General features: G+C 49.5%; 1 protein-coding gene across 3 annotated transcripts in view; it reads left to right on the top strand.

The window, feature by feature from the left end:
- FAM135B (family with sequence similarity 135 member B) overlaps window positions 1–27,963 on the top strand; it is a 272,589-nt gene that overhangs the window by 92,437 nt on the left and 152,189 nt on the right. For all 3 annotated transcript variants that reach the window (XM_047728395.1, XM_047728397.1, XM_047728398.1), the window contains one exon: window positions 6,449–6,544. In XM_047728395.1, coding sequence (XP_047584351.1) covers window positions 6,468–6,544 — 77 coding nt within the window. In that variant the 5' untranslated portion in view covers window positions 6,449–6,467. The remainder of the gene's footprint in view (window positions 1–6,448; window positions 6,545–27,963) is intronic.

The raw sequence follows: 27,963 nt of genomic DNA on the forward strand, positions 1-27,963 counted from the left end.
GTTTCCAACACAGTTTCTTTTCCTTACTTCAATAAGACCCTATTTGACACTGAAAACAGTTTCCTGCTTTTTAAAATTCCCTTTCATTAGCCACCCTTGCAAATCATTCTCTTCGTTGGTTTTCCCTCCACATTCGGATGTGGAAATCCGGGCTCAGAGAGGCAATGCAAAGCCTGTAGTGGTTTTCCACTCTATCTCCTCTGCTTTCTTCCGAACCTGTTGTCTTGTTCCTTGTTGATCTGGGCTAACATGGTCTGCCTGGGGCCGATGGGGTCTTAGGACATTGAGGCTGAGAGGGAATTTCATTGCCACTGAAACACAATTCGGGGGCCTGGATCCCTGAAGCAGGGCCCCTCCTGTGCCTGGGCTGCCCCCAGTGGTGAGAAGTTCATTGCTTCAGGAGATGGGTCCATCTCTTGTGGGGGACAGAGGGGCTGGGAGAAGTCTCCCAGAAAGGGCGGGCCTGTGTGAGGCGGGGTGTCCGATCAGGATCGCTCTGAATGAATGCGAAGCAAGGGGGGCTGCACTCCAGGCTGTGCTGTTCCCACTCTGCCTCCTGGAATAAAATTAACGTTAGCCGGCTTTTGTTGGGGTCCATTCTATACCAGGTTCTAAATGCCTTACGTGTATTAACATCTTTCATTTAACAACCCCATGAAGATTGTGTGATGATGACTCCCATTTTACAGAGGAGGAAGATGAGGCCCGGGGAAGGCAGCAGCAAGTTCGAGGACACCCGGTGTGAGTGGGACCCGGCCGGCTGGTGCAGAGCACGTGTGTGTGGTGCCCTAGAGACCGACGTTGTTCTCTCCCCGACCCTCAAGGAAGGCCTCTCTGAAGCTCATGTCCTGTCGTCTCTGCCAGATGCATCAGGGGTGCTTCCTGTACCCTCGCCTGTGTCTGTGGGTGCCCGTCCCTACACCAGGCTCGCCAGGTATAAGCTGGCCCCACCCAGGTGCAGGCCGGTGGCGCTGCTGCCTGGAGGAGGGGTCTTACTCCGTGTGGGGGAAACAGCAAGGCAGGTGAGCCGATGCTGAGGCCCCGAGGACCTGCCAGGGAGCTCTCCTTACTTTTTGTTTTTAACGTTTTTATTTAAATCCCCGTTAGTGAATGTACAGGGTAATATTGGTTTCCAGTGCACAGCACAGTGATTCACACTTCCCTGCGACACATGTGCTCGTCACAGCCGGTGCCCTCCTTAATCCCCATCCCCTATTCCCCCACCCTCCCCTCCCCTCCCCTCTGGTGACCGCCAGTTTGTCCTCTAGGGTTCAGAGTCTGTTTCTGGTTTTTCTCTCTCTATCTCTCTCTTCGTTCCCCTTCGGCTTATTCACTTTGTTTCATAAATTTCACGTAGGAGTGACATCATGTTTGTCTTCCTCTGACCGATGTCGCTTAGCGTGATACACTCTACCTCCATCCACACCGTTGCAAATGGCGAGATGGCCTCCTTGTGGACTATCCCATTGTGTTCGAACCACATCTTCTTTATCCGTTCGCTTACTGATGGACACCTGGCTCGTTCCACAGTTGGGCTATCGTAGATAACGCAGCCGTAAACATCAAGATGCACGGATCCCTTCTCGCTTTTTAAGCGGAGGAAGGTTTTCATGGGTGACCCTGGACTGGACATGGCCTCACCACTCACAAGTCTGCCTTCCCAGGGGCGCCTTCCCCGAGCATCCAGGACTCTCCCTCCCCATCCTCCTCCCTCTCCTTTCGACTGGCACTTGATCGCCCTGTCCTAGCTCTGAGCTCACAGGTGCAGCTCCTGGACGTGTAGGAGGCTTTCAGGAAATGCATGTAGGGAGCTGAGCCTCTCGGGGCCGCAGGTGTGGTCGGATGATTGCAGTCTCCAGCTTGGGTTGCTGGTTGTAGCAGGAAGTCAGCGCAGAAACTGGTGCACGTGGGGTGGGTGTGGTGCCTGTGTGTATCGTGGGTCAGGTGTGTTGCCTGTTGCATGTGATGAGGGATATGCCATGTGGTCTCATGTGTTGGCGTGTGGGTGTTATGTGTGTACACCTGGTGTGTGTGTCTGTGCTGGTGTCGGAGTGTGCCCTGGATGTATGAGCGTAATGTGAGTGGGGAACGTACGAGCGTGTGTCACCTATCGCCCCTGTGCCCGTGGGAGGCTTGGGTTATTTGTTACTCGGCCGTGGATCCATAATGCGCCCCTTAGTAGTCCACACCCTGTGTATTTTGAGGAGCCGGTGAATTCTACCATGTGAGCGAAGGGGATACCGCCGCGACCGCTCTTTGAGCCATTTGTATATTTACAGACGCTGTCATGGGGCACTTCCTCCCACAGAGCTAGCATCTTCCTGCCCAGTGGGACATTTTTTAAATTAAATCTGGCCTGTATTTTTAAAAATGCCTGTCTTGTGTGTGTGTGCTCTAACCCATATCGGCCATTCCCTGTGCTTGATCTCTGTTGATCATGAAAATCACCAGACGGGGCAGGCAGTCCTTTACTCCTCACAGCATGCGGAGGAGGCTGAGGGACAGAGATCCAGCGAAGCAGGGGGCACAAGGCGAGGCAGCCCCCAGGCAGCTGGTGATCTCAGGTCTGGGAAACTGCAGCCCCTAGACTGTGCACCAGTGGTTCTGAGAGGGTGTTGGCATCAGCGTTCCCTGGAGGGTGTGGACTCCTTTCCAGAGCCTCGTCCCTACAGTTTCTGGCTTAGTGGATCTGAGGGGGGGACCCAAGACTTTGCTTTCAAAACAAGTGATGCTGAGGTTGCTGACCTGGGGCCCCACGTGTAGCCCCTCCTCTGACTATGTTCTCTCTGTTCCTCAGATAGAAAGGGCAGAGGAGATGGCTGGGACCCAAGCTGATTAATTGAGGATTCCTACAGATTCCTGCGATCTCTGCCAACTGGACCATGTACAATTACTGGCAAAATCAATATGGAGAGTTTTTCTTTTTTAAGATTGTATATATTTATTTGAGAGGGAGAGAAAGAGAAAGTGGGAGAGAGAATCTGAAGCAGACTTTGTGCTGGGCGCAGAGCCCAGTGTGGGGCTTGATCCCACAACCCTGAGATCATGACCTGAGCCAAAACCGAAAGCCAGACACTCAACCGACCGAGCCACCAGGTGCCCCAATATGGAGTTTTCAAACGTATTTTACTTTATTCTGTGTCTTTGTTATGGCAGTGTCAGTGACGCGCAGTGTCACACGCGTAACAGAACGGCTCAACGGTTCTGCACGTGACTCAGTGCCCACTGTGCTAGCCGCGGTCCCCATCTGTCACCGCACGGCAGGACGGTATCCGCGACCGTACTCGTTATGCAGTACTGTCCACCCTGGGACTCTGTTTTGTAACTGGAAGTGTGTACCCCTTCATCCCCTGTATCACTTCACCTGTCTCCCAAACCCCTCCCATCTCACAGCCTCTGGTTTGTGAGACGTTTCCGGTTTTGCTTGTTCATTTGGTGTTTCGGATTCCATAAGTAAGTGAAACGATCTCTTATTTGTCTTTCTCCGTTTGACTTAATGGACTTAGGGTAGTATCTGCTAGCTCCTTCCACACTCCTGCAAAAGGCAAGATTTCATCTTCTTCACGGCTCAGTAATATTCTGCTGTGAGTATGTACCACGTCTTCTTTGTCCGTTCGTCTATCGGTGGACGCTTGGGCTGCTTCCCTATCTTGGCCGTTACAAACAATGCTGCAGTCAACAGAAGGGTGCATGTGTCTTTTCAAATTCGTGTTTTCGTTGTCTTTGGGTAAATACCCAGCAGTGGAATTACTAGATCATATTCTCTTTCTGTTTTTAATTTTTTGAGGAATCTCCACACTGTAAAACTGGTATTTTATTTTTTTTAAAGATTTTTATTTATTTGTTTGACAGAGAGAGAGATCACAAGTAGGCCGAGAGGCAGGCAGAGGGAGAGGGGGAAGCAGACTCCCTGCTGAGCAGAGAGCCCAATGCGGGGCTCCATCCCAGGACCCTGAGATCATGACCTGAGCCGAAGGCAGAGGCTCAACCCACTGAGCCACTCAGGTGCCCCAAAACTGGTATTTTAAATGTGAACTCATCTTCGTCATGGACTAACTTGGTATTTGGGTTTTAATGAATCACATGACCTTAAAAGGAACAGGTAGCTTTCCACTCATAAGCTGGGTTTGCATTTACGTGTTCCAGCTAATGGGTCCTGAGCAGTAGGGCGTGAGGGCACGAGGGCACATCTTCCCAGGAGAAAACAATGTTCTGCATGGTATTCTCCATGCACTAAGTATTTTTTCTTCTAAAGACTAACTCCCCAGAAAAACACTGTCCCAGCCATTCTACCAGTAAGGGCCAGAGATGGAAAAGTAGTGTCGATAGCTCCTGGGTCAGTGCTGTTCTTCTGTATGGCGCGGCTGCCTCCTGGGTGACTGGCGCCAGGACTGCCCGCTGCAGACATGTTTCATGGTGGGCGTGAAATACATACGTACCCGCCACCCCCGAACAGTGTTTGGTGTGCAGTAGGCTGGAGTGTTAGTATGTGCTATTCTGGCTCTCCCTCTGTTCCTTACTCTGTAACATCCTCCCAAGGCCGGGGATCTGGGAGGGTCAGGAATTATTGGTCCTGCCACCACAAGCAGGGGTCAGATGGTTTGCTGGCTCTGCAGGATTCTAAGGATTGAGACTGAGCACGGGAGACGGAAGTAGGGAAGAGGCAGCTGTCCCCATGTTTCACGTGATAATGAATTTAGGTGCGGAGTGGCTTTATTTGCTGGCCCCCTGTCCAGCTCTTACTGGAAGTGCCTCGACATTGAAATTGGGGCCAGGGAGGGGGGGTGCGTGGTTCTGACCTTGACTGGCTCAGGTGTGCACCTCCAGGGCTCTCCCATTATGGAGATTGGTTTTCAGTGCATTCTGGGAGCCACACTTCTCCGGGTGTGCCAGCTTGTAATTCTGCTTATAGGATTTATAGAGGCTGTGTTCTGGGATCTGCTGCATTTTAATTTGGCCAGCGGAATTCTGCATCTTCAGAAATGTTTCCCTGCGCAGCACCCGTGTCAGAGCCAAGGCACACAGTCAAGGCCACGTTAATCTCTTGTGTTTTTATTCTTGGGACCTGGCCTGGCATGACCCCACTGGCTACAGTGAAGTTGTACTTTGAACCCCAGTGATGGTGTTCTGGTCTTTGAGGCATCAGGGGAGTAGAGGGAAGAGAGGCTTTCAAAGGAGACCTAGGTGCCAGGTAGGAGAGACTGGATCTCTTCTTGGCTTCCCTCCTACCTCTGTCTCATTATCCCCTTTCCCAACATCATGCCAGCCACTATCCAGGGAGAACCTGCTGGTTCCCCAAGAACCTGCTCATTGCAAGTAATTATCTCCTATTCTATGGGAACTCATCCTACGTAGCTTGTATCGTCCCATTACACATGGTGGCAGACTGAGGCTTGGAGGGAGTGCAGACACCTTCCACAGTACATAACACTAGAGCATTCTAGAGGAGGAAAGTGGGTTTAGATTAGAGCCTCTCTGATCCTTTTCCTCATCTACATTATGGGGCAAGAAACTTTATCACAAAATTCTTCTTGGTCAAAATTAGGCAACTTACAGAAAATACTTCATGCAGCCCCAAGAGTATATAGTAGATGCCCCATAAAAGTCAGTTTCTTTCCCTTCCTCCTAATCGTTGGTGTCTAGATAGTCTCATACCCTCAGAAAATTCAGCCTACTTTGAGTCTTTCTTCCCCTTGGTTCATTTCTCTTCCTAGACTTGTACTGTTTTAATTTTGTCCCCTCCCTCTTCCCCATCCAGCCCTCTTGTTATTGGCCCTCAGGTTTCTTTGCTGGGAAAATGGGTATCCTGTCGAGCTGGGCTCAACATCTGCTAGGCAGTGGTACCCACTCCCTCTGCTTCCCATGCTCGGTGGAGAACACATCTGGCCTTGCCCCTCCAGGCCCCTTAGCCCTTTCAAGATGGCATTTATGCTAACAATGATAAAGTCACTCTCAATTACTGATATTAATCATTGTGCATGTCAGGAACTGTGCAAAGTGCTCTGTGTGGTAGACCCATTTAATCCGTCCACCCTTTATCTATTCTGTGCTATTACCAGGAGTCATGTTATAGAGAAGACGTTAAGTAATTTGCTCAGTCACACAGGTAGAAAGTGGGAGCTGGGACTCTCTCCATTGGCCATTGGCCTTGTGCTCATGACTGGGCTGCTGTTACCTCCATGACACTGACAGGTAAGGAAGTGCTGTATACTAGCCCCACTTTAGGATTAGGACATCTGGGTCCAAGTCTGGTCCTTTGAGGAGTGAGCTGAGCGACAGTAAGTGTGTCTTCTGTCTCTGTCTTTTCCTGTAAAGGGAACCTCGAGTGATGACATCCAATGAACGCACCATGCTCCCATTGGTCAAGTACATTGGGTTTCCCCTGTGGAAGCTTTTCTCTATTTGGCTGATGGAATCTCAAGCTCTTAATTTCTCTCCTCTTTTTCAGGTAATGAACCAAGAAGATCATGTCTGAAGTACAAGGAACGGTTGAGTTTTCTGTAGAGCTACATAAATTTTATAATGTGGATCTCTTTCAGAGAGGGTAAGTATGCATCTCTCTATCTATTGTTGTGTACATACATACATGGTTGACCCTTTAACGACACGGGTGTGAGCTGTGTGGTCCAGTAGAACATGGATTTCTAAATGCAGCATAGCACTATGGATGTTATTTCTCTTCCTTACGATTTGCTTAATAACGTTTTCCTTCCTCTAGTTTCCTTTAGGTTAAGAATACAGTGTGTAATACATACAACATATAAAATATGTGTATTTGACTGTCTATATGATCAGTAAGGCTTCTGGTCAACAGTAGGCTAGTAGTAGTTAAGTTTTGGGAGAGTCCAAAGTCCTACATGATTTTTGACTGTGGGTGGGTGCCTCGAACCCCATTGTTGTTCAACGGTCCTCTGTGTATGTGTGTGTTTCTCCTGGCAGGAAATAGAGGTGGTAAGGACAGGTGGTAGGACATTTTGGATTAACAAGAAAAGGATTTTCATTATTTTTCCTGCCAAGTGGAACATCCAAACGTTTAGTGAGGTTGAAAATCACCCACACACTGACCGACTTGAGAGTGTGAATTTCTCCCTCCCTCCTGCACTCCCGTCCACCTTCGCTCTTCTGGGTTCCTCTTCCCTTGATGTACTTGGTCGGTTTTACTGGGAAGTGAATTTATTGGAAATGAAGCTTGCTTGTATAGCTCTAACAATAAGATGTCTTCATGATCAATATTTGTAGGCCCATTTCCCCAAAACTGTGTATCATACCTAATACCTGTGCCTAGATCTCTCAAGGACTGAAAATTTATGATGTCCTCTTTAAGTAAAGAATTAAAGTGTAATTGCTTCTAGTCTTTAAGGATGCACTGAATTTGGTGCTGTACACACGTGACCTCAATAGGTCTTCAGGACAGACCTTCCTCTCAAGGTCACTGCAGATGATAACCACGTGGGATGGTGTATGTGAAGCTTCTAGTCCCACCGGAGGGCTCTGGGCTCTCCCGGGGCAGCCGGTGCTTTCCCTGGGTTACAGACAAGGAAACCTAAGTTCATAGAGACTGCATTGGTGATGTGTTCAAGTTAACAGTGCAAAATAGGAGGTATCTGTGTTGTGGAAAACTGACCTCCATGCTTCAGAGCCAGAATACAACCCAAGACAGGGTTAGGGATAAAGAGGAACACTAGTTTTACTGCTGTGCGGGGCCAAAGGAAGCAGCCGGCAGCCCACAGCCTTCAAAATTGAAATCCGAAAGAGGAAGGGGCTGGGCTGTTTCATTGGGAAATACAGGATCTAACTGGTTTCGACAGGAATTGTGGATGAGCTGCCAGTATCCTCCTTAGTCCCGAAACGCAAGTCTGAGAAGGGAGGAGGGGAGGGTCGTGGGAGAGAGGAGGAAGGTTACTTTAAAATCAAGCTTTGCTGAGCATTTGGATCTTTGTTCAACTTGATGCTTCTAAGTGGTTCCATCTCTTGGTTTGTTTTTGCTGGGGAACAGAGTATCCCGAACCGTAACCATAGTGCCTTAAAACTGCAGGTTTCCATTCAGCTGTGGATTCCGAGGGCAGGCAGGTTGAGCTGGATTACAGGGCCTGGCCGCCCTTGCCGTGGTTTGCTCCAGGCCTGGGCCCTCGGCTGGGAGGCGGCAGATGAGCCCTACAAGCAGGAGTGGAAACACACACGACATCCTGCCAGGGAGCCTCGAACTCACAGAGGGGCTTCCTGGGCCTTCCGCTGGCCAAGGCCAAGTGCAAGGGCAGTCTAGACTCAGGGCGGAGAAGTAGAGACCATCTCACACTTTGGCCCTCTGCCAACCGGGTCCGTCTCCAGTTTCAGAAGGATCGTTCGGAGTCATTGCTTCCAGTGCGCCTGGAAGCATGGAAGCTGATGTCATTCCATTCCATGGAAGCTAGAAGTCATTGCTTCCAGTGTGCCATGGAAGCATGGAAGCATGATGGCTCCTTGTTCCATGAGGAGATTCAGTGACCAGGACATGTTGGTGGGTGACCTGAAGCAGGTGGTGCGGGGAACGGGCAATGATCCTGGGACCAGCTATGTCCTAGGGACGGGGGCCCTCATTTCTGGTCGGGGTTCTGGAGCTGAGTTTTCAGTAAGCAAAGATCTAGGCATCCTCCAGAAGCTTGTCAGCATTAGTTAGACCATCCTCACCTGATCAGAAGTTGTGCAGTGTAGTGAGAAGACTCTGGGCTTGGGGCCCAGCTTCTCAAGTCCTGGCTTGGTTACTGCTTCCTAGAGTCCATTTGGTACCTCCCCCCATTCTCCTGTTCACGTTGGAGAATGTCATGTGTCTATCATGTGTTAGACACTTCTACGATGAGTTCCTAAATCCTCATTGCCAACCATAGCCCGAGTGGTAGTGTCTTTACTTTGCCCCACGGGTAACTCGGGATCAGGGGGATGGAACAATTCGAAGCTCTAACGTAATAGAGGGGGGTTCTGGGGCTGAGTTGCTTGTTTTCTATGATGTAAGCCTAGTCTCCAGGGTGGGCTGCCTCCCCCCTGCCCAGGGCTACACAAAACATCCATCAAGATGTGGGAAGAAAATTTTAAAACTTCCATTTATAATTATTTTCATCAAAAATCAGAGAGAAGGGATGCCTGGGTGGCTCAGTCAGTTGGGCTGCTGCCTTCGGCTCAGGTCATGTTCCCAGGGTCCTGGGGTCGAGCCCCGCATCGGGTTCTCTGCTCAGCGGGGAGCCTGCTTCTCCCCCTGTCTCTCTGCTTGCCTTTCTGCCTACTTGTGATCTCTGTCTGTCAAATAAATAAGTAAAGTCTTTAAAAAAAAAAATTAGAATCCAGAATGACCCTGGACAAATCTGTGTCCATATGGCACCTAGTCGTGAGTTCTACACAGTAACTCTGGCATCAAATGAAAGGGCCTCCCACAGTACAGACGAGTTGATGACATCACCCTCACATTGCCAGATACTACAGTTTGGGACTAGACAGGTATACACATCCATAAACTATTTTCTTCCTTTAATTACACTAACCCTCATAAAATAGCAAGTGGCTTAAAAATTAATACTGTAAAGCCATCATGAATCGAAGGTAATATTGCTAATGAAAGTATGGAGAAGAGCAGGAAAGGACAGAACTGCCCTGGTCTTCTCCTGCTCAGATGCACCCTGGGATGGAATGGCAAACTGATCAGATTAAAAAATAGGTAGGCTTAGAAAGTTGAACTTATGTAAAGAACTATTTGATATACGGAGTTATAACTGTAATTCTTCATGATACACCTGATCCTAATAATATTCTGGGGCTTCAGGTGTTGACTAGGTATTGTATGAAACCATTTACCAGAAGCAGGACATTTCAAGGGACACACCCAAACCTGGAAGAGGGCCCTGCGCAGTTGGTTAAGGAGTTTACCAGACGAGTGAGGAAACCGTGACTCACTCTGCCTGCCTAAGATCCTCTAGGTTTGTGTGTTTTGAGGAGTTCTCTTGTGTAGCCATGCTCAGCACTGAAGTCTAATATTTAATTAGACTAAATTAAAACCAGAATATCTAATCACTGTTATATGCATATTTTTAGTAAGAGCAAAAAGGTTAGTTATATGTTCCTTTAATATAAAAAGTAATTAATTTTTAAAACAAGTATTATTGAATTCCTTATCTCATCTTTTTTTTTTTTTAATTTATTTGACAGACAGATCACAAGCAGGCAGAGAGGCAGGCAGAGAGAGAGACAGGAGGAGGAGGCAGGCTCCCTGCTGAGCAGAGAGCCTGATGCGGGACTCGATCCCAGGACCCTGAGATCATGACCTGAACCGAAGGCAGAGGCTTTAACCACTGAGCCACCCGGGCGCCCCCCTTATCTCATCTTTTAAAAGATCCTTCTTTATGCTTACAATGACTGTTGTGTAGGATTATGCAATCATATGGGTATGGGATTGTAAATAAATATATGTATATTGGAGTTGCATGCTTGAAGATGTTGTTACTGTAAGTATGAATTCATTGGCAGTTGGTGACCACGGGTCTAGTGGAACAAAGGCTCTCAGGAATTTCTTCCTGCTCTCCATGCCAACCCTTCATGGTGTTGGCACTTTGATGTGGATGAGGGCATCATCTTAGGATGGAGCATACTTATGGTGGGCTTCATAGCAGCCTTGGCCATCAACAGGCTGGGACATCACAGTCAGAGCTCTTACGAGAATAGAGTGGGTTCTAAGATCTCTAAGAGTCCTGCTAGCAGTAAGACCTTGAAGTTAAGGGTCCCCAGTCCCCTGGGTCAAGGCTATAGAGAGCCATGGATAGGCTAGGTACAGCACCAGCCAGGATTCTGCATCCTTCAGAGGGGCGCCTAACAGCTGTGGTCCATACAACTCTATCACCAAGGTTTTTCCTGCTCCGAATCCCACAGGAACCATGCTTATGGTGAGATGAAGTTACTTTACCCAGCAAACACTCCATGGGGAAGTGATGACTGAGATCTAAGCCTAGCGGGTGAGGTGCATCCCAAATGAAAGAAAATGGAGGATTTTCATGTGCCATTAAAGAAAAGGAAGGCAGCTTTGGGGAGGCTGGCCCATTTTTGGGTCTGAGGATGTTCTCCAAAGGTCCTTGGGAGGTAGAAATTAGAGTTAGGGATTGCAAAGGAAGGAAAATGTCCTTCCTCACACTGAATTTGACTGTGGGCATCCACATTTCAGCAGTTTCTCAGATAATGAGACATGCCCCTGGTACCTCCATCCCGATGTTTCAGATCATCACTGCCTATTCTGGTCAGGTAGACGTTGTGAGATGTGTCAAAAGCACGTGGATGCAGAACTGAGAATATTGCATGAGATTCTGCCCCATTTGGGGATTACTTGCTTCTCGTACATTTACGTTTGTGGATGGTTTTTCTAGTCCCAGAATGCATATTGCCTTTTGGTGGTGTTTGCTTTGAGCAAACAGTCAACTTGCATTTCTCCTAAGTCTATATTGACTGAAGCAAATTCTCCAAGGGAAAATATCTCCTGAAACCTATCAACATGCACTGTGAATTGTCAACCCATGTCTGGCAGCAAGACTCATCCTGACAAAAAGGGCTGGGGCAGGGAGGCACTGGGGAACCTGGCTTGAGGATCAGACCTGAATGTGAAGCCACACTCTGCCCCCTTGTAGGCTCTGAGAATGTAAAAATGTCCTTTTAAAACACTCTGAGCCACCATTTTGTCACTTGTAAAATGGTGATGACACAGTCTCACAGGGTAATCAGAAGAAGTCTTATGGTATGAATTGCATGAAGTAATATATGCAGAACAGCTAGCCTGGTGCCTGGTACCTGGCAAATACCATCTAAGTTGTCGTCACTACGAATAGTGGGACCACCTGCTTTCCTGTTTACAACCCTCTAGCTTGCTCATGCTCTCACCCAGCTCGGTGTTCAAAGCCTAAATGGTTTGACCTTAAATTTCTCACTTTTATTGTCTATGCTCAGATCATTCTTGAGTGTCCTTCTTGTAATATCTACCTTGAAAATTCTACCCTATTAAGTTCTAGCTTAAATAGAATCTCATGTCAGGCTATTTGTTGACTGGTCTTTATCTACTGTATCCAGCCCAGTTTGTAGGAATCCCTCATTCCCATAATTTTAAAAGCCTGCCTCTCCTAGGTTTTATTCCACCATCCACTCACATCATCATTCCTATAAACACTAGTAAGCGTATGTTGTTGTAAAAGGCTCTAGAAACATGAAGATGAGAGACTCTGCCCACAGAGTGTTTGCCAGCTAATAAGGGAGGCAGATACACACACAGGGAATGGCCACCAGGTAGGGTAAGTTCTGTGACAAAGACGGACTTCGGATACTATGAAGAGAAACAGCAGGGGAAGCCACTCTGTGCGTAGAGTCAGAGAAGGTGTCCCAGAAGGAGATCACCCAAAGCTGTCTTTTGAAAAGTGGGTAGGAGTCAGCCATGCAGAGGACCTGGGAGGACCACACCACGGAATGGCTCGGTAGTGTCAGGAAGCAGAGCCCACCTGGAAGGCCACGGGGAAGCAAAGAGTACAAAGGCGGGGCTGGAGGATCACAGAACTTACCGCAGCTGGTCTCTTGTTAGACTGGTGACTATCAGGATGCTAATGTCAGTGCCACCGATGTTCTGAGACATCAAAGGTGGGGGACAGGACCAGGCTGCAGTAGGGAATAGTGGTGATGTCCTGTCTGGTTTTGTCTTCTTGTCAAGTGGCTTGAGGCTCCTTAAGGGTAAGGAACTGATCTTACCTGACTTTATATGGCCTGTGCCTGACCTGGCAGAGCCTGGCATATCCTTGGAGATCCATGAGAGCTTGTATTTGCCCTGATAGAACTTTCTGCTTCTTTGAGAACTTCTTGCAACTAGGATGGGGTCCCATGGATCCCCACAGTGAGAAAACACTTCCTGATTTCTAACGTACTATTTACATCACTGCATGTCAGAGTGTGGCCCATGGGCAGGAGCATCACCATTACACTTCCATTAGAGGTGCAGACCCTTGGCCGTGTCCCAGACCTACCAAGTCAGAATCACTGGTCATGAGGCTCAGAAAACCACGTCTTCGTGTGTTCTCCATCTGGGTCTGGGGTAACAGCACAGAAAGTCTCTATGACAGTGTCAACCTAGGCTGTGTACTACAATCATCTGCAATCATCCACCCTCTAGGCTAATTAAATAAATAACTCCTAGGGTGGGACCCCAGACACCAGCACTTGTAAAGTTCTACAGGTGGTTCCCAGGTGGAAAATGACTGGGTTAGGACCCAAGGGAGCAGTCCACACACTGAGCAAATTTGGCCTTGCTTGAAAACCTCTTCTTCCAAACAGAATAGGCCCAGGTCCCTTCCTTTGTAGCAGGACTGTGGCGTCTCCCCTTCCCCAGGAGGAGACAGGACCTTACCTCCTTTTGCACATGGATTCCTCTTGCTCAAGAGCCCATGGAGATTCCGTGTAAGTTTTCCAGTATGGATTCTGGAAGCCAGAAGCAGAAGGGAAAGTCTTACTTCATTTACAACAGTCTTCTCATAAGGAAGTACTTGAGCGAATAAGTATAAAGTATACAAGTATAAACCCCCCACTATGTGAACATTTGTAGTCATCGATTTATTAAGATCTCATGTGTGCTTATTATATATGACCACGATATGCCCAATATTGTTTGTTGAAAGGAGCCAACATTTGTCCTTGAAAATGTATTCAGATTCCATTTTAAGTCTTAATTCAGACTGGCTTTCTTTCTGAGTGAAGGTTTTCCCTGATGTTGAGATTCATCTCCTGGCCTCAATCAGTATTATCAGATCTGATGTCTAAGGTCAGACACTCACGGAATTATTAGGATTGAGATCCCCTTTGAACAAACTCACCTACCTTTTCTCTACTAGAGTGAAAACGGTTGAGTCATAAGTCAAGGGTTTCCTGAAGGAAAATGCCATCTTGCGTTTATGCCTCGATGTCCCCATCATCAGCTAATGGCCGGCGGCAGCCAGTTCCCTGTGAAATGAGTTAACCAGCCCCGATGTGCCTTAATGGACTCAGAAATACAATTATCTTTGCTTGCCAGAGATCAATTCATTGATTTGTCTGGTTCTGTCAGAAACAATCCTTTTCCTCACTTCTCTTATTAAAATATTTTGCTGTCCTTTTCATTCATTCCCTCACTTTTGAATGGGAGTGGGATTATAGTGGTTGAGAACCCCACTGGATGTCCAGCATTGCTGGGTAAAGAGAGGCCAGGATGACTCTGGGAAGGCAGGGCATGTGGGACCCACCGGTGAGTATCTCCAGGGCCTTGACAGTGGTCCATTTGCTGTGAAGACGGACCGTGTGCCCTGATGAATGGCCGGTGGGCATGATATTCGTGGCACAGAAATCAGAGATCTAATGTACCAGTTCAGACCCATGACTTTCCATGTGTGCGAACAGACAGATTCCCTTTACTTTTTTACAAGTCAGCGTGATTCAGGATTTTTATCAGTCTGAGTCAAGGGTTCCTTCTAGCTCAGGACATGTAGGTTGGCTCCATGGTCTCTAAGAATAAAATTCCATAATTGTTGTAATTAAAAAAATTTGATCTCCTCCTCCCTGTCAAAAGGCCTTGTTAGAATTATTCCTAAGACCCTTACTCAAGTATGCATTTGGGAGATGCTGGATTATTTTTCTAGCAAATCCACATTCCTGTCAACAATTGTCCTGTCCCATTTTTTCTTCTTTTGCCTTTGAATCTGTGACTTCTGAGCTTGATGCTTTAAGCCTTTTATCCTCTTAACCCCTGGCTGAGGACAGGCTCAGCAGGTCTATGAAGAAGAACCCCTCCCAGGGGGCTCAGATTAACATGCTTCTGGAGAGCTCAGAGCCGCCCACAGGGGGAATCAGAGGCCAGGCAGAAACCCCTGGGCAGAGTGGCCCTTTCTAGTTTTGAACTCAAAGTGGTTCTTGCGAAGCCCTCTCAGGGGAGAAAGGCCTCTGGTCCTGAAGGTGATAGAGTGGAAGGAGCACAGACCCAGATCTTGATTTGGATTCTGTTTTCTCTGTTATTAGCTAGGTGCCCATGGGCAAGTTGCTAACCTCTGGTCTCTGTTTCTTCACTGGCTTTGCAGGATCATGTTTGAAGCCAGTGAGGTGATATTTGTAAGGCTCCTAGTTAAAATGAGGTCCAGACCTTGTGGGGCTCGTCAAGAGGGCCTGAAACGGACCGCTGAACTGGCTGGAACCTGAATTGGGTAGTTCCTTTCTGTGTTTTAATAGTCACCACAACTAATCCCCCAGGAAGAGGTAAAGCCTTCTTGGTCTTAAAATGTTTTAGGAGCGCCTGTGTGGTTCAGTCAGTCAAGTATCTGACTTCGGCTCAGGTCATGATCTCAGGGTCCTGAGATGGAGCCCTGTGTCAAGCCGCACATCCAGCCCAGCATCACTGGGCTCCCTGCTCAGCAGGGCGCTTGCCTCTCTCTCTCCCTCCATCCCTCCCCCTGCTCCTGCACACGCTCTCTTTCTCTTAAATGAATAAGATCCTTAAAAAAATGTTGGTTCCGATTGGCCTCCCTGGGGGAAGTCCTGCTTCCTGTTCTTTACCTCGTACATGGGATCTACAAAGTGAGAATGTCACCTTTCTTTTGTTCCAGCTTTATTGAGATATCACTGACCCATAATGTCACATAAGTCTAAGGTGTGGTGTGCTGGTTCGGCCTAGTTTATCTCGTGAAGGGATCACAATAAGGTTAGTTAACACATCTGTCACCTCCCTTAGTTGCTGCTTTGTGTGTATGCATGTGTGTGTGTGTGTGGTGAGCACATGTAACTCTACTCGCTTATCAACTTCAATGCGCAACACATTTCTAAAGAAATAATTACCTTGGGGACTCTTGAGAAACGTAGTCAATAGAGATATACTAAATCACAGAGGTTTCTTTTCTAGAAGGTTCTTTGAATGGATCTTGGGTCAGAGTAGAAAGCATAAGGGATTGAGTGAGGTCCTAAATAGCTCTTGTTGTCCAATATTGCTCAAAAGCAATTTTTAATTGCATTTCATCAGATTTCCTCATTTTAAACATCTAATTACACACATAGACGTAAATAAGATAATTTTGCCTAGGAAAGGAATCATGGTGACAGTTTCATCTTGTACTTTTCCTCATTTTTCACACTCACCTATTACTTTTATCATCAAAATTCCTTCCCACCTGCCCTCTCCCTGTCCCCTCCCTTCCCTTCCCTCTCCCTTCCTCCTCTTCTTCTCCCTCCCTGCCCCCTTCCCCCTCTCTTCCTCCACCTTCTTGTCCCCTTCCTTCTCTCCCCCCTCCTTCCTCTCCCTCTTCCTCACCCTCTCTATCCCCTACCGCCTCCCTCCTGCCCCCGTCCCCCTTCGTCTCCCTCTCTCCCCTTTCTTGTTCCTTCCTCCCTTCCCTGTCTCTCTCCTCCCCCATCTTCCTTCCTTTCCTCCCCCACTTCCTCTCCCTCTCTCTCCTTCCTCCCTTTTCTTTCACTGAGCAAACACTATTTTATATGCACACATGTTTTCCTTTACAAAAATGTCGTAGACCAGTTTGGTCTCTATTTTTTCTCTTTCCCTTTTGGGAGCACTTCCTATAACCCTGCACATTCCTTTATGTATAATAGCTGCAAAGATTCCCTTATAGGGGTTCAACCATAAATTACTTCACCAGTGCTCTCTTCTTGGACATTGTTTTATTTTTAAAAAAAATATTAGAATGCATTTTATCATTTAGAATTTGTCATGACTTTTTTTTTTTATAATCAGTAAATGTTTCATGCTTGATAATAAAAACCGGTTACCCTGAAAATGGTAATTTTTCTGCTTCTCGTGCTTCTAAGTCCCTCGTAATGTTGAGGGAGGTTAGCACCATGGTTGACCATCCAACATGGGGAGGACATGACTTTCAGCCGAGCAGCCCTCACTCCCAGATCTCCATTCTGTCTCCTCCTGAGCTCCTGCGGAAGGTGCGCTCTGGGGCTCCAAGGAATTCGAAACTGACTCGGGGCTCTGGGGCATCAGACAGTAGATCTCCACTCCTTCAGGGTGAGGAGCTCTTAGGAGTCACACAAGTCTGCACATGTCCCCTCCAGCTGATGCTCGGGTCTCCACGGCTCCACCTGCCCCACGTGCAGACCTTTCGGTCTCTGAAGTTACTGTGTGGGGACTTCCGGGAAAAGGGGAGTCGCCAGTAGAAGCCTGGCCCTTCCCTGCTCTTCCTAAAAATAGCAGATCTTTGTACTCACCAACCTGCTCTGTGTTCCCCCAAAAGGTGACATTCTCGGCTTTCTTTGAAAAACTCTCTTTCCTTTCATTAGATGAAGTCACCTCTTGAATTTTGTCTCAGCCCACTGGAGTCAACCAGAATTTCACTGGAGAAGAAAATTTTAAAATTCTGGATTGCTACAAACAACCTCTCACAACCCCATAAATCAGCAGGGTGTAGTGTCCCTGCACTGCGGAGGCTGCAGGGGTTCTGTAGGCTCAGCGGGTGCACAGGTTCACGCACTTGGCCAGTGGCCAGAGGGAGGGGTTCCCTCGGGGGTGCCTGGACCCCAGAGTCTGGGCATTCTGTCTCCAGCCCACCAGGCATGTTTGTTTCCCTGGGGCCTGGCTGGGTGTTCAGATGGTGTGAGGTCTGTGTCCCCCTTCCATCAATACTCTACTTCTGCGAACAGCAGAACCGCAGGGTACCACAGTGGAGGGGGATTCAGACTCAGACCGGCTTTCCTTGCTGCCCGCCACCCGCCTGCATCTCTTCTGTTCATAGTGAGAGGATGACGTATGGGGAATTCAGTCCTCCAGGCTAATGACAGGCGGGCAGGCAGGGACAGAATTTCTTCCCCTAAATAGAACCTCACAGATGAGCATTTGCTCCCCCTCTTTCTTACCCACTAGAGCTTTCCCCGATGTCATCTTCCTCAAGAGGGAATGTGTGGCTTCCCCTCCGTGGAGTTCCCACACACACACCCCCTAGTGGGAAGCAGATTCCTGTCATCTCTCGTTCCTCTGTTTGTGCATTTATAAACTTGTTAACTTACTTGTCCAGGGAACACTGGGTTCTGCTTTAGTCAGCGTTGCCCTAGGAACTCTGGCAGAACCAAGAGAAAGACAGAGACAAGAATTCAAGTTGTTCACAGAGGACTATGGGAGTTAGAGATGAAAGTCAAGAGAGTGGCATCCCGAACGGGAAAGCAGAGCACAAGCAATGATGCCCTTCCCTCCCCTGAGAGGTTCCCTGCAAGAGAGGGCTCACTAGTCACATAAAGACTGAGCGGGAATCCCAGGCATTGAGACTCCCACAGGCAAAGCCTTGGAGATGAAAAAGCGTGGCATCTCCCGGAAAGTGCCGTGGTGTCCGGGAAGGCTGCGTAGAGGTGGTCTTTCTGTAGACTGGGAGGGGGCGTTAGTCCTCATCATCCTGACGGGCAGATTTGCTGTGCCTTAGAGCCAGGATGGCACCTTGCAGCTAAGGGATGATTACGGGACGGTTGAAGGAAGGGAGAAATGGGTTGCGGGGACTGTAGAAATGACTCTTTGGAAGGGAAGAGGAGGATGCTTGGGGTGAGGAAATTGATGACAGTGGTGAAGGCAGTTCAGAGGGAGAGCATGTGGGCAACGCCAAAGCAGTGGGATTGGAAGCATTGGGGCTTTTATGTAATGTGGAGGGGGAGAGAGGGGTTGCAGTGGAAACCAGCTGTCCCCTGGGGTGAATTAGTAGATGAAGCTGAGGGGGAGGTGTTCCAGTCCGTCAGGGCAGATGATGTGAGTCCACAGGTCTGGATGCAACAAGGGAGCTGAGTCCGAGACCAGGCAGGAACCTGGGCTCTGATTCATCAGCTCATGGGTGTTCAGTGGCTTGTGACACTTTGTGAGCTCAGACCGTGTGTCAGGAGCTATAGGACATCAGTTCACCCAGTGCTACTGGCAGCTCTGTGAGTTAGGGATTATTACTTCCATCTTCCAGATGGGTAAACTGAGGCTCGGGGATATACCTGGCTGTCCCACAGCACAGCCGAGGTTTGAATTCGTGGCCGTCTGTCTGCCAAGCCAGGATGACCGACACTGTTCTGTGTTCTGTCGGCAAGGTGGGACTCCAAGAGAAAAACCACCATTTCATTCCATCTGAAGGTGAAGAAACACGCGAAGTGTCTGAGCTAAAGCTGTTGAAGAGGTGTCAGAAGCACCAGCAGAGCAGAGAAATTGCAGAAGGGAAGGGATGCTCCCTCCCTGGGGGAGGGAGCATCCCTAGGGTCAACTGTGGCAGACAGATCCCCGGGTATGGGGACCCGGAGTGACTTGAATCTGGCCTCCGATGGTCCAGGTTCATTGTTGTCAGAGAGTTTGTTTTTATGAGGGGAGCATAGAGCCAGAGAACCTGGTATGCAGGGAGATGGGAGCTGACCCTGCAGGGAGAATCTCCCCCCAGGACTGGGGAGAGCGGACCCCTGAGCTGGGCTTTGCTAGTCAGAGTGATCAAGCCAAGTAGAGCCAATGGCTGTGGCCGTTCGCCACCCACTGCCCTCTTTGAGCTGATGCTGCTGGGGTAGGAGAGGGCCCCTGGGGGAGGCAGAAGTGCATACCAAGGAGCTAGAACTTTTCCTTGTGGGGTTGGTGCAGGAGGGGTGAGTATGGGATGTTGTAAGCAGGTGAGTGATCAGATTTGGATCAGAGCGTCCTTTGGCGGAAGGGTAGGGCAGAGACTGTAGCAGGGGGAGGAGCGTCCGCTTGGAAGAGGACTGACAGGCATGCATTTGAATTTGTAATTACTGGGTGAGGTATATGAACGGGGCAGTGATGATGCAGGAGACATTTACGGAGCCGTGTGACAAAGAGATCTCTTACTGCACTGCAAATCGTATTGATTAGCAATTTCCAAGCTTTGTGTAAAGCACAAATCCCACCACTGATCTCTCTCTTCCCATGACTTAGCGAGCTGTAGAACCAGAAGAAACAGTCATGAAACGGAACCGCTGTGCTTTATTTATAGCTGGGTTGCTTCCTAAGACTCTCCCAGCGCAGGGTATTGAGAAAACAGATCAGGCAGTGAGGATTAAGCATAGGCGTGGAGGCCGAGATGGGATTTTTTCCTGTCTCTCTCCTCTCCAATGGAGATAAATCTTTAGACTCAAGTGTTTAGAGGCAGTAGGGAGGGAGATGAGGAGGAGAGAAGATGAATGGATGTCTGGGTCCCAAGAGGGACCCAGGGTCCATCAGCTGAGCTGTAGTTACCACATACAGGGAATAAACTGCAGGTAGACAGGACTCGTGTGGTTCTTGATTTAAGGCAAAGCTGCCCCTTCCCTTGTTAAAATGTGTCCCATTTGGGATCACAGGCTTTAACCAATCCTGTTGTCACTGCTCCTCTACAGACACTCAATTCCGAGGTATCCAGTCCCCTGGGTTTAAATGCCATCCGTGTGTCATTGGCTTCCTGGCTGATGTCATCCGCTTCTTCCCTCTTCCAGACTTCAGACTTGCCCAGCACGAGCTGGGCTCATTGTCATCTTCCTGTCCAGATGACACCCAGGCCAAACTCCCAATCTCTCACCTTCCCTCCCAAACCTCTTCCATCAGTCACCCTACTTCCGTTAATGACAACTCTGTCCTCCAGTTGTGGAGATCAGCATTGGAGAGCAATTCTCGACTTCTCTCTGCCTCCTACCTCGTGTCACTGCAGCCAGAGCTCCTGTTGGCTCTCCCTTCACAATGCCTCCAGAAGAGGACATTTCTCACCCTTACTGCTAATGCCCTGGTCAAGCCAACGTCTGTCCCGTCTGGATTTGTACGATCGTCTTCCCTGTCTGTTCTCCCTGATGCCACCCCTGACCATCCCTGGTCCCACCCCTGACCATCCCTGGTCCCTCACAACATAGAGATCTGATGGTCCTTCTAAAACGACACTCCAGTGCTCCAGTTCTCCAAGAGCTCTTCAGTTTGTTGGGAACAGAGCCAGAGTCACTGCAACAGACACTTACTCTCCCCTCCTTCATGTCCCCCCTGCCAGAGAGGTGTGTCTGTAGCTCCTTGATTGTGCCAGACATGACCCTGCGTTAGAGCCTTTGTGTTGGCTGTTCCTAGTGTCTGGGCTGTTCTCCCCTTCACTCTTTCAAAGCACTACTGGAAGTCCCCACCCATAGCGGATGCCGTGACCTGCTGCCCACGGGTCTCTGGGTTTATGGCTGGGCACCTGCCGCTGGGTCCCTCCTCAGAGAGCTTACCTCCAGAGGAAATCTCTGCCTTGCCCAATGTTGCATGTGTGTCCTCCCCCTGCTCTGGGGCTGTTGACATCCAGTGACTGGTTGAGGAGTGCTGCAAAGGCCTGTCCCTCTTGCCCTGATCAGGGTCACCTCTGATGGACCATCCCAGGTCCTGGGCTCTGATGGATTGACCCTGTTGCAGTTACATCTCTGTCCATCTCTCCTGCGCCCAGTCCTGTCTTCCTCACTCTCCCATGGGGATGTTCCTGAGATCACACCTCAACATGCGGATCTCCAGTGAGGATACTCTTTACCAGGACATCCAAATTGAAACACCTGCCCTGACCTTCTTTCCAAACTGCAGTACCCCCAGCGCCTGTCCCAGCTCTGTGAATGCTGTTACCTTGCTCTACTGATGTGTTTTTGGTGGTGTCTGCCTTCCCCTCTCCCCCACTGTAGGCCGTAAGCTCCTGGAAGGAGGAACGCCTGGTGTGTCCCCTGATGTTGCTCAAGAGACTGTAACTGGGCCAGGCTCATTGTAGGAGCTCCTCTAGTGTTAACTGAATGAAAGGAATAGAGAAGCGGAGGCTGTGGTTGACAAGGACAGGGGAGGGGACAGTGTATTCTGTGCTTCAGCATGGTGGGCACCTAGAGTGTCATGTCAAGGAGTCCAGGGTCCCTTCCAGGACCTGCAGGAAAGAACACCCCATTAATCAGAGGTAACTCTTGTAACCATGCAGGACTTGGGGCTGTCTTGGCTTCCCCGGGCTTCCCAGAAGAGTTCCAAACATGGGGTGACTTGCACAAGAGGATGACTTTGTCTCACAGGCCTGGCGTCCACACAGCAGAGTCGGTCCCTCCTGAGTCTGTTCCAGGCCTCCCTCCTGGCTTTGCTGGCCATCTGGTGGTGTCAGGGTTGCAGAGGCATCCCTGCGGTCTCTGCCTCCATCCTCACACGGTGTCCTAGGTTTCCAAACCTCACCTTCCCTTGTGTGTGTCTGTCTTGTGTCCAAATTTCCCCTTTCCAGGGGTCTCCGGGGGGCTCCATCAGTTGAGCGTCTGACTCTTGATTTCCACTCAGATCATGATCTCAGGGCTGTGGGATAGATCCCTGCATCAGGCTCCGCACTCGGTGGGGAGTCTGCTGGAGATCCTCTGACTCCCTGTCTCTCAGCCCCTCCCCCATCTGCATTTTCTCTCTCTAAAACAAAACAAAACACAAACAAACAAACAAAAAACCCAAAACAAGAAAGAAACTGACCTGGTCAGTACTCAGTGGGTGGTGAAGAACCCGCCCAGCTCTCCCATTTCCTGACCGCTAATCCAGGCCTTTTTTCTCTCGTCACTGAAATATCCCAAAGTGTGGTCAGGGTGTCTTGGTCCCACACAGGCAGCCTGCTATATCCTTCTTTGGGGATTTGCTCTGTAGCCGTATCTCTCTGCCTACCGTATCACGTTGTGTGCACACGTGTGCTCATACACACGTGTCCTTGCACACAGAGCAGGCTGTGTGATACCAGTGCTCCAAAGCGCATACCTTGGGGAATGGCTCCTTCCCCCAAGCTCCTTGTTCTCTTTGATGAAAAGGGTGCAACTTCAAACTTGTTCTGAGTTGGGTTCAAACAGTGACTGGGAACAGGGACCTGCTTTGTGTTCTGGTTGTCCAGTAGTCTTCTTTAGTATGAGGGGGACGTAGGTGAAAGGAGGGGGGATGACAGCATGTATCTCTGTCAAATTATACTCAGTCCTCCCTGGAGGGTGGCTTGTTTCCATCTTTGAAACATCATGTGAGTAGAGCTACTTCTCAGATGAGGACCCAAGAGACTCAGAGATTATTTCAGCAACCCAACCCGGGCTTTGATGTCAGAGTGATCAGTTTCTTCGGTGACCCCAAGATCTCAGGGCAGGATCCCCATGGACATATCTGAAAAATATAGATAATGAGAGTGCCTACCTCCTAGGGCTTTTGTGAACAAAAAATTATGTATGTGTGTGCGCTGTTCCCGATACATTTTCGCTGTGTGCATATTACGAATCATCATCATCATTGTGGTTATTAAACAGTCTGCCTGGGGGATCATGACTGCTGGTTGGTGGTACAGCCAGCGTGGACACCTGCATCTCGCTCCCTGCGATGCTTATATGTTCTTGTACAGTTGACCCTGAACAACACGGAGAGCCACTGATGCACGGATTTTTACAGGACAGTGCTGTAAATGTATTTTCTCTTCCTTCTTTTTAAAATATCTCGTATTTATTTAATCAGAGAGAGAGTGAGAGAGAACACGAGCTAGGGCCAGTGGCAGAGGCAGAGGGAGAAGCAGAGTCCCTGCCAAGCAAGGAGCCTGATGCGGGACCCAGCCCTAGGACCCTGGGATCATGACCTGAGCTTAAGGTAGAGGCTTAACCGACTGAGCCACCCAGGTGCCCCATGTTCTTAATGATATTCTTAATCGGGAATGTTGTCTTTTCTCTAGCTTGCTTTATTTTAAGAATGCCGTATATAATACACAGAACATACAGCATCTGTGTTCATCGACTATGTTATCAGGAAGAATTTCTGTCAACACTGGGCTTTTAGCAGTTAATTTTACCTGAAGTAGAAAGTGATAGGTAGATTTTCAACTACACAGGGGTCCGAACCCCCCATCCCCCATGTTGTTCCAATTTCAGGTTTGCATGCTTTGCCTTGCTCGCTACACTATGTATATCTTTGACTTCAGAGAGGTTGCTTCTGTGGGGCCACAGAAACAGCTCTGCTGAGTTTATCTATCCGTCTGTCCGCATAGTCATTCATTTGTTCCTTGGCTCTCCCTCTCATCATGCATGTATCAAATAGGTAATAGGAAAAAAAGAAATGAACCAGCTTGTGTTTAGCCCCTGCTGTATCCTAGGGAAGGAGCTGGCATTTATCTACATTGTTTCATTTAATTATCCTGGAGCAGCAGATATTATCTTTCCTATTTTACACATGAGCAAACAGCATTCAACAAAGAACAAAGCAGAATATCTTACTTGAAAGCATGCAGGCTACTACCTATCCGAGCTTTGCACCTGCCTCTGGTCCTGCTAGGAGCATCCTTCCCACCTGTGATGTTCTCCCTGCTAGCCCCTGCTCGGATCTTCTCATCTCTTCTCAGTGGCCACCTGTCTCTGAAGACTCTCTGATGGCTCAGCCTGGGTCAGGAGTCTGCTTCCTGCTTCCCTTTGTTCTATCACTTATACTCATCACCTCCCCCTTGTACGGTAAGGGCCTGGCATCTGGGTCCCATCAATTCCTGCTTCCCAGGCTTGCCCCCCAGGGCTCTGTTAAAGCTTGGTGATGAGTGGATGATTGGTGTTGAAATATTTTGACCAACCTTGTTGAGTTTTGGAACACTAAAGTGGTTTTTATTGAGAGTCTACTGTGTAGTTGAGACAGGTGTAGTCATTTCATGGTTATGACACCAGTAGCATACTCCCTGTTCTCACGGATATATCACGGGTACAGTGGGAGAGAGGGCCATTCAGCTTCAGCTCTCTTTGCTTGGTGGATGCTGTAGTTTGAAATGTATGCTCTGACCTAGACTGCGGGTGGTTATAGAAGTAGGACAGGAGACCCCTAGTTTAGATTGAGGGCTCGGGAGAGGCTCCTAGAGGAGGAAGCATTTAAGAGGAGACCTGAAGATTAATTAAAAAATAACTAAATACAAGTGAGAGGAATGAGGCCAAAAGGAGGGGCAGGCAGAAGGGATGAGGCCCCTGCAGGAAAAACTTTGTCTGGAAAACGCACTAAGGCCGCTGTGGCTGCTGGGAGGTGGGCTGGTGCCCAGTCTGTCTGCTCCAGTGAGGACCTCCCACTGCTCACATGGGGGCAGCCTGCCTTTGAGAATTACAGGCAACCACACGGGACTGAACCTCAGAGTCATTCTTGACCCGTCTTCGTTTGTGACTCTCCTTATCCTTCCTATCCCTCAGGCCATGCCTTTGACTGACAGGTCATGCCTTTGACATGCCCAGCTCCTCAGACCCAGCTGCTCTCCCCGCCGTCCTCACTGCTCACAGGTCACCTCTCATGGAGCCCACCACTGCCTCCACCTGCTCTCTTGGGTCCTCCCTGTCCCTGCTCTCCCTGTGTTGTCAACACAGCATCCAGAGGGTCCTTCTAGAAGCTGAGCCGGCGAATGTCACTTCTCTGCACCAAACTTCCCAAGGACTCGATTCCCAGCTTCTGTCAGAACAGACACCGGGTCTTGGTGGTGTTCCATGAGGCCGTTCCTGACCCTCTGGCCGCTCCAGCCATTGTCCTGTTCCTCCCACATGGCCCCCTCTGGCCTGTGGGACACCCCTCTATCTGGAACATTCTTCCCGGTGTGTGTGCACAGCACAGTTCCTCACCTCCCATTAAGTCTTTGTGCAGATGACCTTCTCTGGTTACCCTTCACACCTATAGTCTCCTGCCTCTACTCCCCAAGGAGCCCCAGAAGTAGCTCCCACGTGACATCGGTATTCTTTTTATCCTCCCTGGAAAGCGGAGCTGCCCCGGGACAGAGGCTTCATCTCTTCTCCTCACTGATGGATCTCAGGCCTGATACCACCGGCCAGGCCTTGAGCACACAGCAACTATGTGCTTCATGCATAGACAGAATAACGGGGAGAGACGCGGTAGACTAGGCATTTTATTTTTGCTTAAATGTATTTTGTTTAGTAATCTCTACACGCATCCTGGGGCTTGAACTCACGGCACCAGGGTCCAAAGCTGCACCACTTCTGACTGAGCCAGCCCGGCTCCCATGTAATAGGCATCCCCACCACTCCCCCAAATGAAAACCCACCCCCTCCTTTGGCACCCAACCCCTTTCCTCCACTCCCTTCAAGCAGAGCCGGAGTCTGGCTTCCATGTGTGGCCCCCGAGTAGGGATTTAAGAATACGACCACAGGGGCGCCTGGGTGGCTCAGTGGGTTAAAGCCCCTGCCTTCAGCTCAGGTCATGATCCCAGGGTCCTGGGATCGAGCCCCACATTGGGCTCTCTGCTCCGTGGGGAGCCTGCTTCCTCCCGTCTCTCTCTCTGCCTGCCTCTCTGCCTACCTGTGATCTCTGTCTGTTAAATAAATAAATAAATAAAATCTTTAAAAAAAAAAAAAAAGAATATGACCACACCCGTGGAGCTGTTTATTGAACAAGCAAAGGAGGCAGAGGGTTGTGGTCTGGATAGGAATACAGTCAGGGTGCTTTGGGTACCGAGGAGTTTGTGTTATTAAAGGACCAGAGTGTGACGGAATTGTAGAGATGGGGTGGAGGAGAGGTGGTCTCTAGGGATGAAAAACTCGGGGGTCTGGGACATCTGATCTCCTGCCCCGAACCAGGAGAGTAGCTGTGGACCAGAGAGGCACATGGTGGGTGAGCCAGCTTCTGTAGGTCCCAGGAAGAGGTCCATGGACAGCAGGAAAAGGAGGAATGCGGCAGGATGGCCAAGTGGCATGGGCTCATGGGTACCGGTTGGACACGGGGCTGGGTCCCCATGGTCTGAAAGCAGCCAAGGGAGCCAGCACCACTCTGAGTCCAGCGGTGTGCAGATGAGATTTAAAGAAACTGGTTCCCTGTGGCAGAGGGCTTGAGGAGCTGGTCCTCGGGGAGCACAGGGTGTCACCCATGACAAGGAGACGCAGGGAATATTTGAGGGCTTTTGCTGACTGTGAGATGAGAGTTGCAGGGGACATAGCAGTCCGGGGTGGGAGGCAGCAGAATGATCAGGGCACGGTCAAGGGCAAGGGAGAGCAGAACATTCTGGGATGCTCGGTGCGGATGCAGATGGGCCAGGCAGCAGCCTTACCCTGTGGATGTGGCTGATGAGAAGGCAGGATGAGGTGCCAGAGCTGGTTTCGTTGTGGAGGCTGGAGTAGTGGAGTCTCAGTCACTCAGGGAGCGATCGTGGCCATGCCCCGCCAGAATGTGGACTGCTCCGAGCACAGTCCACCTGTTTTCTCGGTATCCTAACCTATTTCATGGTGTCGCAGGGATCAGAGGCAAAGAAATCTGGAGATCTTAGCATGATGCGCGCTGCACAGGTGTTCTTGACGATCACTCAGGCAGAGCCGAAGATGGGCAGAGGGCCTGTCGCGCGTGCTGGTTGTGAGAGCACCGGCAGCATCTGAGATCGCTGCACGCCCAGCGCACTGAGCCCGGGAGCACAGCAGGAACGCATACAGGGTTCCCAGACAGAGGCTGTAGTGTAAGCAGCCAGTGCCTGCCCTTCCGTGGGGAGCTCCAAGCCCTCCTTGCAGAGAGGGGACTCGGATGCTGGGCTGAGACATTACATGTCTGTTTGGGGACGGGAGAGGTTGGGATAAGCAGGAGACACGCACCCAGCCACGTCTGAGGCCAGGGGAGCTGGGTCAGAAGAGGCTTGCATTTTCTTCCGTTGTAAACAAATTGTGGTAAAATACACATAAAAAATGCAACCTTGGGGCGCCTGGGTGGCTCAGTGGGTTAAGGTCTCTACCTTGGGCTCGGGTCATGATCCCAGGGTCTTGGGATTGAGCCCCGCATCGGGTTCCCTGCTCAGCAGCGGGCCTGCTTCCTCCTTTCTCTCTGCCTGCCTCTCTGCCTATTTGGGGTCTCTGTCTCTCAAGTAAATGAAATCTTTTCTTTTTTTAATTAAAAAAAAAAAAAAGATGCACCCTTTTCACCATTTTCAAGGGTGCGGTTCTGTGGCTTTAAGAACATTCACTGACCGTCATCCGGCTCCAGAACTTTCTCCTCTTCCCCACCTGAAACTGCAGACTCCTTAAGCACTAGCTGCCTGG

The sequence above is a fragment of the Lutra lutra genome, chromosome 4, assembly GCF_902655055.1.
Source record: "Lutra lutra chromosome 4, mLutLut1.2, whole genome shotgun sequence".
Lineage (NCBI taxonomy): Eukaryota > Metazoa > Chordata > Mammalia > Carnivora > Mustelidae > Lutra > Lutra lutra.